The following is a 12,136-nucleotide window of genomic DNA, read 5'->3' as shown; positions in this document are numbered from 1 at the left end:
GAGACAGAGTTTTGCTTTGTCGCCCTCAGTAGAGTGCGGTGGCATCACAGCTCACAGCAACCTCCAGCTCTTGGCTTAGGCGATTCTCTTGCCTCAGCCTGCTGAGTAGCTGGGACTACAGGTGCCCACCACAATGCTGGCTTTTTTTTGTTTGTTTTTGTTGTTGCAGTTTGGCCAGGCTGGGTTTGAACCCACCACCCTCGGTATATGGAGCCAACGCCCTACTCACTGAGCCATAGGTGCTGCCTTAAATCTATTTTAATTTTTAAATTTTTAACTGAGTCCCCAATGTGATAGTATAGGATTGATTACTTCAGAGAGCCGTGAGGGTGGGTTGTGTGTCTCCTTGGCTTGTGGATGGCTGTCTTCATGTAATGTTACCTCCACACGTGTTGGTGTTCAGATTTACCCCCTTCTTCTACTTTGTTTCTTTTTGAGACAGTGTCTCACTGTTGCTCTTGGCATCATAGCTCACAGCAACCTCAAACTCCTGGGCTCAAGTGATCCTCCTGCCTCATCCTCCTGAGTAGCTAGAACTATAGACACCTGCCGTAGTACCTGGCCAGTTTTCTATTTTTAGTAGACAGAGTCTGGTGCTTACTCAGGTTACTCTTACTCTGATCTCAGGTCATCCACCCACCTTGGACTCCCAAAGTGCTGGGATTATAGGCGTGAGCCCCTGTGTCTGCCCAGACTTCCTTCTCTCATAAGGACATCAGTAATAATGGATTAGGGCTTATCCTAATGACTCCATGTTAATGTAAATCAGGGGTCCTCAAATTTTTTAAACAGGGGGCCAGTTCACTGTCCCTCAGACCATTGGAGGGCTGGACTGTGGGCCCCGGGACCAGTTGACAGGCAGTGGTGGCAAAAACACCCGGCGAGCCGGATAAATGTCCCAGGTGGGCCGCATGAGGTCTGTGGGCCGTAGTTTGAGGACGACCTCGTTAAGGCCCCTAACTCCAAAGACAATCACATTCTGAGGGACTGGAGGTTATGAATTTTGGGAGAACTCAGCTCAGCCCATGACAGTACCAGCAAAGCGAGGTAAGTGCTGATGGGCCCAGGCAGAGGGCAGTGTCCCTGCCATAGGCTATCTTGGTACCTTCAGGATCAGAGGGCCTGTCCTTTGTCCCTGAATTCCTGACAGCTTTTTTGAAGTATTTGGATTGGAGCTTACATCCTTTCTGGGATAGTTTAAAGTTGCGTTATGATCTGCTTTAGAAGGCTTTTGTGCAGCGGGTCATAATGCAATTTTGTACATGAAGAAACTATCCCAGGAAGGATGTAAGCTCCAATCCAAATACTTCAATAAAGTATTCCATAATATTGTAATAGCTACAATTTGTGAAGTGTCTCCTGTGTGGCTAGCACTTGATTCTCAGCAAAAATCTTAAGAGGTATACTGTCATTACCCCACTTGAGAGATGCAGACACTGAGGTACAGAAAGGCTAATTTGTGGTCCTATAATTCATAAATGTCTGGAATGAGAATTTAAGCCCAGACTCGACTTAGAGTCCTGGCTTGTGTCCGCTGCCCGTGTGCTTTGCTCAGCCCTTTGCTGGGCATGTAGAAAAGCCTGAGGACGGTTAGTTGAACGTAGGTGGGTGGATTTTGACAACTGCTGGGAGAGTTGGTCAGTGTCTCCAGGGTCTACTGTGGGTGGAAAATTCAGTGCCCTGAGAAGGGCAAACGGAAGAGTGGGAGCCCCAGCCCAGCTTCTGACAGGCGAGCTGAGCCAGGGACAGGGTCCCCAGGCTGGGTCTGCTTCTTCCCCCTTTTCTCACTCGCACCATCTTCCTGTGCGCAGGGTGATGTGAGCAGAGCCCAGGAATGCCTTATGTGGACCGGCAGAACCGCATCTGTGGGTTTCTGGACATCGAGGAGAATGAGAACAGCGGCAAGTTTCTGCGGAGGTACTTCATTCTGGACACGCAGGCCAACTGCCTTCTCTGGTACATGGACAACCCTCAGGTGAGAGGCTGGGGCAGTGGGGCAGGGCAGCTGGCTGCCCATCACTGCCTGGGAGAAATTCACACAGGGTCACCTGCAGAGCTCATCTCATGAACAACATGGACCTCCTGGTCAGGAAGGTGGGGAACCCTGCAGCGTTACACCTGTGTGTACACACACATACACACAGAAAACCATCTCAGATCGTAGCTGGGGGAGAAGTCAGCTTTTCTGACCCTGGGAGCTGGTGGGAGGATATCCTGTCTTTTCTTATATGCAGGAATTTAACTCTTGCAAAAATCAGGCAGAGGCCAGCCTGGCTGCATGGCGGCTCTGTCCATGGCTCCTTACTATCACCTGTCTTGTTAGGGCTGTGGCTTGCTGGCTGCTCCTGCTTTTTTAGTCTGGGGCCCCTCCCCAGCCAAGAATGTGACCTGGTTCTTTCAGCTGGACACACTTTGGGCTTCTTTGGTTTACAGGGTCAGAAAGTCCTAGAATTTTGGGTTGAAGGTACCCTTGAAGGTCACCCTGTTTTGTTTCTTCACACTACAGATGAGAAGACGGAGTCTCAGACATTGCAGTTGACTTAGGCAAGGAAATAGCCAGGATTGGGTGCCTTGTTCAGCATTTTGTGGGTGTCAGGCACAACAATGGGGGACCATTTGTTAAGTTTTATTACTATGCCTGGGAGTCCCCGGCGGGTCTGGGAAAAAGTTGCTCTACCTTTGCTTGGGGATTTCAAGTTTTGTTATTTTCTTTATTTAAATTCTGGTCCTGAGTGCTGTTAACTCTTCCTTTCTTACTGCCTTGGAGCAGTTTGGGGGAACAAGGCTGTGAAGACTGACTAAGCTGCTGAACAGCCAGATCATGGGCCTGACCGTGTTGGGATGAGGAAGGGCATGTGGCTGGGATTTGGCTCTGGCCCAGAGGCCTGGGAAGAGGAAAGTCTGGATTTGTGCTTTAAGATGTGATGTAAAAGAGTTGGGTGAGTCTGTAGGTCATTATCTGGGGTCCTCTAGAGGCCATCTTCTGGATCTGACAGCTGGAAGAGAGTTGGGTGAGTCTCTAGGTCAGTGGTTCTCAACCTTCCTGATGCCACGATGCATTTTCCTTGTTACAAAGGGGTCATGACCCACAGGTTGAGAACTGCTACTCTAAGTCGTCATCATCTGGGGTCCTCTGGAGGCCTTTGGCATTTGTCTTCTGGATTTGATGGGTGGAAGAGAGCACACTCAGAAAATCAGCTGCTGCTGTTTGCCTTCTCCAGGAAAGGCTTCATTCCGAATAGAAGTGTACCCGTGTTTCACCCCACATCCCTCTGACCCTGTTGCTCACTTTTTATTTGAAGTGCTGAGGACTCAGAATGAATCCCACATTTGGACAGTGGCACACCCTCAACTTGGCCTGCAGTGCTCGCCTGTCCCCATGTTTTGGTCCTGGCTGGCCAAGACCCTGCTGTCTCATTTTCTTTGCCTTTGGTCTGCATAGGTCCCACTGCTGGTTCAGCACACCCGTCGTGAGAGGAAGTAGTGTCTTTGGCGTCTCTTCCTCACTGCCGGAAGAGCTTGGAATTAAGTCTTTGCTGCCATTAGACTTGGCTTTGGCATCAGGGACGAGCCCTCAGTGGCTGATGGTCTCTGAGTCTCACCTTTCCCTACTCCTTGTTCTGCCTTTGAGTTTCTTCTCCCACTTGCTGGCCATGTTAGCTTAAAATGGATTTTGTCCTGATTTACCTACTTTACACCATGCTTTCCAATTAGGCCTGTTCTTAACCTGAATTTTCTTGCTATGGGAATCTTGCCTATATGTTGACATTTGCCTCTCCTGAGAGTTGGACCTTTCTTCATAACCTGGGCCACAGACTGACAGTTGTGCTGTCAGTGACACATCACCCAGGACCATGGTGTCACTGTCGTGGATCTTGCATGTTGCCAGGTGTGACTCTGGCTTGTCCTCTGATGTGATTGTCACTTGGGCCTAGAACCTGTGCTGACCGGGGATGCTGTGCTCAGGCTGCCTTGCTGGGCTGTCTGAAGTCACCCTGCCCAGGCAGGCTTCTGCTCTTCCCAGCCAGCTGGGCTCTCAGCATGCTCTGTGGTAGAACTTCCTCCAAATCTGAATTACCAAATAGACTTTGTGGCTCATTGCCAAGGATTCTTTACATTTTCCCAGGAAGCAGTAGAGTTCAGTTGGCTTGGTGTGTTCCAGAAAAGGGAGAGTCATCTTGTGACTGGCAATAGTTCAGAAGATTTAGCTTTTTATTTTTTGAGACAGGGTCTGAACCTGGGCAGAGTGCTGTGGTATCACACCTCACAGCAACCTCAATCTCCTAGGCACAAGCAATCCTCTTGACTAAGCCTCCTGAGTAGCTGGGACTACAGGCGCCTGCCATAGTGCTGGGATAATTTTTCTATTTTCAGTGCAGATGAGGTCTTACTCTTGCTCAGGCTGATCTTGAACTCCTAAGCTCAAGCAATCCTCCCACCTCAGCCTCACAAGAGTGTTGGTGTGAGCCATTACAGGTGTGAGCCGTCCTGCCCAGCCAGAACATTTTACTTCTTTTAACTATTAAGTTGTTACTAGTTCTTGTGTTGCTTCTTTGTTAGGTTGGGTTAATTCCTCATTGAGTGGGGTTAGTTTTTTGTTGTGTAAATGGCCAAATGTCCACTCCAGATTTGAGAATGGTATCAGCAACCTCCAACTCCTGGGCTCAAGTGAGTCTCCTGCCTCAGCCTCCCAAGTAGCTGGGACCACAGGCACCTGCCACAATGCCCGGCTATTTTTTTTGGTTGTAGCCTTCATTATTTTGGTGAGCCTGGGCTGGATTCGAACCCACCACCTTAGGTGTACGTGGCTGGCGCCTTAGCCATTTGAGCCATAGGTGCTGAGCCTGACAACAAGTCTTATTGGTGGGTATTACTATCCTCATTCTAAAGACGAGAGGTGAGAGTGAGGGGAAGAAATTTGCCCATGGTTACGAAATAAGAAAGTGGCAGAGCCAGGATTCTAACCCTGGCAGCCTGACTCTGGTGCCCCCAGCATTATTGGTGCCAGTGAGACGGGCATCTTAGGGTTGCTTGGGAGAAAGGACAGCCAGCAAAAGTGGTCTCTGATACGGAAGAGAAGCCAGAGGACTTGTAGGGCCAGAAAGTCCTAGAGTATAGGAAGAGCGTCTGGTTTAGTTTTTGATCTATTATGTCCAGCACTTGATATACGTGTGATTGTTGAAAGAGGGAAAGAACAAATTAAAGATGCCGTTGGCAGACAGGTCCTCAGGAAGTGTGGAGTGCCCAGCACTGCTCTGCTGGCCCTGGGGATGACCCAGAGCTGCATGGAGCTCTACTGAGTAGGGCACACTAGGGATTTTAGTCTGAGGGTCTTGTTTTTTGCCCAGGAGAAAACTAGGGGTCTCTGTGAAGAGAGGCACTGGGAACTGTTTGGTCACTGAACATCTTCCTTTATAGGGAAAAGGAGACCCCTAACATGCTATCTTAGTTATTTGATAGGCACCAGTCGGTAGGGGACATTGGAGCCCAGGTCTCTGACCTTTGTCTGTTTAAGCCACTTGGTAGATGGTGTTCATTGAACCTGTCTCTGCTTCTATTGCTGTTGGGGTTTTTTTGTTTTTTGAGATAGAGTCTCACTTTCTTGCCTCCAGTAGAGTGCCCTGGAGTCATAGCTCACAGCAACCTCAAACTGTTGGGTTCAAATGATCCTCTTGCCTCAGCCTCCCAAGTAGGTAGACTACAGGTGTCTTCCAGAATGCCCGGCTTTTTTTTTTTTTTTTTAGAGAAGGTTCTCACTCTTGCTCAGGCTGGTCCTGAACTTGTGACCTCAAGCGATCCACCTGCCTCAGCCTCTCAGAGTCCTGTTCCTGCTGTTTTTTACCAACTGTAGCTTATACTGACTGAGTAGTTACCACGTGTAGTGCTTGTGTAAAATGATTTCAGGAGGATACAACCCTTTTCCTTTTCTGCCTCACATTGGAAGAATGCGTTGTTTTGGGCCACATGGTTAAGTACACAAACACTAAGGACAGTTGATAAGCACAAGGAAAGGTCCATGTATATTTTTCGCAATACCTGACACCACAGAAAAGCAAAACGGTCCTCACATGATCTGCATGCGGCTCCTGGGGCTGCAGGCTGGACACCCTTGAATATCAATCATCCCATGATCCTGGGACCTGGGGACTGTTTCCACTCTACGCTGAAGGTTGTGCAGGTGGAACGTGTGGAAGTGGCGTGAAGCCAGGTCTGTACAGCTTTGACTGTCCGCACTCTGTACCTTTGCCTACTCCCTTCCTCCTACTGATGTCTGTACATAGCCCTGTGCAGGGTCCTGCAGCTGATGTGCATGGTGAATTCAGAGAGGTCTTTCTGTCAGACAGCTTTAGGGGGAGAGATGAAAACAACACACACTAAACTATGATGTTATAAATCCCTCCAGGGCAGCATGATTTTTTTTCTTTTTTTGAGGCAGAGAGTCACTTTGTCGCCCTAGGTAGAATGCTGTGGCATCATAGCTCACAGTGACCTCAGAACTCTTGGGCTTAAGCAATTCTTTTGCCTCAACCTCTCAAGTAGCTGGGACTACAGGTGCCTAACATAACACCTGGCTATTTTTAGAGTTGAGGTCTCACTCTTGCTCAGGCTGGTCTTAAACCTATGAGCTCAGGCAATCCACCCACCTCGGCCTCCCAGGTGCTGGGAGGTGCTGGGATTACAGGTGTGAGCCACGGCACCCGGCCCAGGACAGCATGATAATAAGATAGTGTATTATTACATTGACATTGCCTAGATGCCAGTATTTTGGTTGAGGGGGAAGGTGTTGCGGTTTTTCTTTGCTGCTGCCCAAAGGGAGATAATATAGTGCCTGGAGATGGAGCAGCAAAAGGAAAAGCCTTTAGGCCTGGGAGACAAGAGATTGAGGTTGCAGTCTGGGCTGTATCAGTGAGCTGGTTTGCGTTTTAGGCAAGTTATTTATCCTCTGGAGTGTGGGCACTCTAGGTGATCCTCGGTGTGACTTTGAGTCCTTCATTTCTTGAAGGTCTGAGAGTAATGAGAGATCCAGGAGCAACACATACTTTTACTAAAATTGTGCAGAGTGCCAGATACCACTCTAGATGCTGAGGCTGCAGCAAGAATACAACAGAGTCTTTGCCTTCATGGAGCTTACACTATAGTTGGAGAGATAGACGATTAAAGACAAATGGGATGGGAATATGCGGGAGTCACTCCTTCCTGAAGGAGGTGGCACCAGATTCAGATCTTGAAGGATGGGGGCAGATTATTACTACACATTATCCACATGTGTAGAGGGTCTTGTGGGTTTTGAAGTGTTTGTACTTGATTGTTACACTCACGCGGTCCTTAGCAGAGACGAGGAGGGCATTCTGAGTGAGGAATCAGCATCACTGTGTGGGCAGAGGCAGGAAGGTGTGAGAGGGGAGTTTAAAGTTAAGGTCCCCAGCGTAAGACCCTGAAAGGAGTAGGCACCAAGAGGAAGATTTGTTGGCAAGTTCTTTATTAAGGAAAATGTTCTTGAGGGAACTGTGAAGAGAGCTAGGGAAGGAAGGCAGGGAAGAGAAGAGGCCAGACGAGGATATGAGCTCCAGCAGGAGTCATAGGGCAGGTTGTAGTTTGGCCCTGCAGGAAGCTCTGGGGTGAGTCATGCTCCAGAGTTGTCTCTAGAGAGCTGATTTGATTTTCTTTTTCTTTTTCTTTTTTTTAGAGACAGAGTCTCACCTTGTCGCCCTTGTATATTCCTGTGGCATCACAGCTCACAGCAACCTCCAACTCCTGGGCTTAGGTGACTCTCTTCCCTCAGCCTCCCGAGTAGCTGGAACTACAGGTGCCTGCCACAATGTCCGGCTATTTTTTTGTTGCAGTTTGGCTGGAGCTGGGTTTGAACCTGCCAGCCTTTGTATTATGGGGCTGGCGCCCTACTCACTGAGCCACAGGCGCCACCCAAGGGAGCTGATTTTCATGTGTCCACACCAGGTAGTCATGGTGTTTGGTCCTAAAAAACATGGGCAAAACAGCTTCTAGCAACCCAGGCACAGTTCTTGGAAGCAGAGTTGCAGATGCCAGCCATTGAAAGCACCATGAAATGGTGGAGAACGATCTGAGTGTATTTGGGAGGCCAGAGACACTGTTTGCAAGTGGACCATGTAGTAAGGAAATGTCAGGTGTCAGAACATAGGGTGGACTGGGGTTAGTCTTGACTGGCAGAATTTAGAATCAATGTAGTCAAGTAAGGAATCAAGGATTCTCTTATAGGCAGAGGTGACACTAAATCAATATAGGACAAACCCTATTAGCTAGAAAGAACCCATGCAAGTGGAGAGTTTCAATATTATTGATTATGGCCACGGATTTGGGTAGTGCATTTAAAAATCAATATGCTGATAGTATCAAGCAAACAACTAATTCTCTCTCTTTTTTTTTTTTTATAAAAATCCTTTTTTGTGTAACACATTTTTAAGTGCACAATACCGCGTTGGTGACTATAGGCATGATGTTGTATAGCAAATCTTTCTTTAGAATTTATTTATCTTGTATGCAAACAAGTCTTGAAACATACATAGACTGTGTTTTCTTTAAAATGTTAGACTACGGCTGGGTCCGCTGGCTCACGACTATAATCCTAGCACTCTGAAAGGCTGAGGTAGGTGGATCGTCTGAGCTCAAGAGTTAGAGACCAGCCTGAGCAAGAGTGAGACCCCATCTCTACTAAAAATAGAAAAACTAGCCAGGTGTTGTAGTGGGCACCTGTAGTTCCAGCTACTTGGGAGGCTGAGACAAGAGGATTGCTTGAGCTGAGAAGTTGGAGGTTGCTGTGTGCTGTGATGACACCACGGCACTCTACCCAGGTAAGAAAGTGAGACTTTGTCTCCAAAAAAAAAAAAAAGTAAGAGTACAATATTATGGCACTAACACTTGTATTTTACCTTGGTCAACTATAATGAGGGATGAGATGGAATCCCTTTATTAGGGCTTCTGTGCCTTACCACAGCCACCTGGAGCTGCTATGTTTTAGTGGCAGAATTGCTTACCCTTAGCCCTTCTGGTGCCCACATGGCCAAGTAATTATATGGCCCTGAACAGGGGGTAACAGAAGCATGGAAACGATATTGCACTGGAGTATTGTTCTTGCCAAATGTACTCTGCAAAATGTATTTTTTTCTGTTTTTCTAAAAAATACTTAGATGCTTTTACTTTTCAAAGGCCACGATGTGAATCATGAATCGTCATATATCCAGATTACATCTTGTCTGGTAACTCAGGGACTCCAATGAAAGTCCTTTGGTTTTATTCTTTATTTTTTCTTAATAAGCTGAAAGCAGTTGTTTCCATTAATAAGTATAAAGAGCTTTGTCAATGTTGGCAATAAGATAGATATTTGGTTGCATTTTAGTAAAAAGAATACAGAAGTGTGGTGGAAACTACATTAACCTACTATGTAATATGTAATGGACAGTATTGTTGTCTTAAAGCCTAGGCAAAAATTGGTGGTTTTTTTACTTACATATTCTTGCCATGTAAATGAAATTGAGATAAAGGAGAAAAAGATATAAAAATTATATTTTCTGGTATTGAAAACCTCCTTAAGCAAAGTTTGGCTAAAACCCAGTAAGATTTAAAAGATTTTTGCATCATATGCTTCAACCTGTCAAAATGCCAAGAACCAGTAATTTACTTTCTTTTAAAAAATGGGCAACAGATGCACATGGTGGAAAATTCAAAACATGGGAAAATGGACATAATGACAGGTTTCCCCCTCCCTGTCTAGCCCCCCACCACATTGTCCTCTTGGGAAGGGAAGCCAGTATTTTCAGTTTCTTGTTTATATCGTGCATATACAGGCATCATGGTAACTTTTGGCAGAGTGCTTTTAATTTATGGATTTTGTGTAATTGGTACATTGACCCTCGTAGATTTCAAGTATTAAGAACGTATGTGGTTTTATCTATATTTCCTTAGGGGGAATGATCCCCTAGAAGATTATGAATCACAGATCTGTACTTTCATCAAATGAAAATTCTATGAAAGGTAAAATTATTCAAAACTTTTTAGAATGAAAATTATGTATGTGGCTTAGTGCCTGTAGCTCAGTGGTTAGGGCGCTGGCCATATGGCGGGGGGTGGTGGCTGGTGGGTTTGAAGCTGGCTCATGCCTGCTAAACAATAATTATAACTATAGGCTCGGTGCCTGTGGCTCAATTGGCTAGGGCGCCAGCCGCATACACCTGAGCTGGCGGGTTCGAATCCAGCCCGGGCCACCAAACAACAATGACAGCTGCAACCAAAAAATATCCAGGCATTGTGGCAGGCGCCTATGGTCCCAGCTACTTGGGAGGCAGAGGCAGGAGACTCAATTGAGCCCAGGAGTTGGAGGTTGCTGTGAGCTGTGATGCCACAGCACTCTACCCAGGGTGACAGCTTGAGGCTCTGTCTCAAAAAAAAAAAAAAATTATAACTACAACAATCAATAGCTGGATGTGTGGCCAGTGCCTGTAGTCCTAGCTACTTGGAAGGCTGAGGCAAGAGAATTGCTTAAGCCCAAGAGTTTGAGGTTGCTGTGAGCTGTGACACCATAGCACTGTACCTCGGATGACATAGTGAGACTCTGTCTCCCCCGCCCAAAAAAAGAAAGAAAATATGTGTGAACTTTTTGAGCATTAACATAAAATATTAAAGTACAATTTTGTTTTCTGTAGTCATCTTATTTTTTAATACAGTTTTTATAACAGCATGTACTTTGTCTAAATTTAAATTAAAAACTAAGAAGCACCTTGAGACAAGTCTTTTAATAGTTACCACTACTCAGCCGGGCATGGTGGCTCATGCCTGTTGTCCCAGCGCTGTGGGAGGTCAAGGCAGGTGGATCACCTGTGCTCAAGAGGTTTGAGACCAGCATGAGGCAGAGTGAGAGCCAGAATGAGACCCCGTCTCTACCAAAAATTGCTGGGTGTTCTGGCAGGCGCCTATAATCCTAGCTACTTGGGAGGCTGAGGCTAGAGAATCACTTAAACCCAAGGACCCAGGGGTTGGCGGAGGTTGCTGTGAGCTATGATTGCACAATACTCTACTGAGTGTCACAAAGTGAGACTCAGTTTCCATAAAAAAAAAAAGTTAGCACTACTCAATATTAAAATTCAAGCAGCTGAAGAGATAGAAGCCTGTAAACTTAGCAGAGGTTTACAAAACCACAATGATGACTGTTCTAAATTTTCTTTTTATTTATTTATTTGCTTTTATTAAATCATAGCTGTGTACATTAATACTGTCATGGGGTACAGTGTGCTGTTTTTATATACAATTTGAAATATTTTCATCAAATTGGTTAACATAGTCTTCATGTCATTTTCTTAGTTACTGTGTTAAGACATTTATAGTCTACATTTAGAAAGATTCACATGTATCCTTATAAGATGAACCATAGGCGTGATCCCACCAATCACCCTCCCTCCACCCATCCTCCCCCCTCCTCTCCCTCTCCCCTTTCCCCATATTCTTGGGCTATAATTGGGTTATAGCTTTCCTATGAAAGCTATAAATTTAGTTTCATATCCATCTTTCTTTAGGGCTGCATAGTATTCCATGGTGTACATATACCACAATTTATTAATCTATTCGTGGGTTGATGGGCACTTGGGCTTCCATGACCTAGCAATTATGAATTGGACTGCAATAAACATTCTGGTACAAATATCTTTGTTGTAGTGTGATTTTTGGTCTTCTAGATATTCTAAATTTTCTTAAAACTTGTCTCTGGTTATGTCATTTTCATTTTAATTTGCCTTAAATTTTAACCTTCAATATTGTGTAATATATCTGTTGCATACATCTCTCTCTTTTATATCTGATTATAGACACAAAAAATGCCATTTTATGATTATTAAAATTATGTCTTTAAGGCAAAATAGGATATTGTATGTTTTGGAGAGGGACTGCATATTAGATTTTCCTTCAGAGCCCATTTTTATGAATTATATCAGCTGAGCACAGGACAACGTAATTAACACATTAATTTTTTTTTTTGAGACGGAGCCTCAAGCTATCCTCCTGGGTAGAGTGCCATGGCATCACAGCTCACAGCAACCTCCAACTCCTGGGCTCAAGTGAGTCTCCTGCCTCAGCCTCCCAAGTAGTTGGGACCACAGGCACCCACCACAAC

General features: G+C 45.8%; 1 protein-coding gene across 2 annotated transcripts in view; it reads left to right on the top strand.

Moving 5' to 3' along the window:
- The first annotated feature begins 1,816 nt into the window (after positions 1 to 1,816).
- The window catches only part of PLEKHA2 (pleckstrin homology domain containing A2), a 52,707-nt gene continuing 42,387 nt past the window's right edge, over positions 1,817 to 12,136 (top strand). For both annotated transcript variants that reach the window (XM_023517022.1, XM_003796280.3), the window contains exon 1: positions 1,817 to 1,975. In XM_023517022.1, coding sequence (XP_023372790.1) covers positions 1,835 to 1,975 — 141 coding nt within the window. In that variant the 5' untranslated portion in view covers positions 1,817 to 1,834. The remainder of the gene's footprint in view (positions 1,976 to 12,136) is intronic.

Source organism: Otolemur garnettii, unplaced genomic scaffold (genome assembly GCF_000181295.1).
Source record: "Otolemur garnettii isolate 467f Iridium unplaced genomic scaffold, OtoGar3 scaffold00102, whole genome shotgun sequence".
Taxonomy (NCBI): Eukaryota; Metazoa; Chordata; class Mammalia; order Primates; family Galagidae; genus Otolemur; species Otolemur garnettii.
This window is presented reverse-complemented; position numbering and strand designations above follow the sequence as displayed.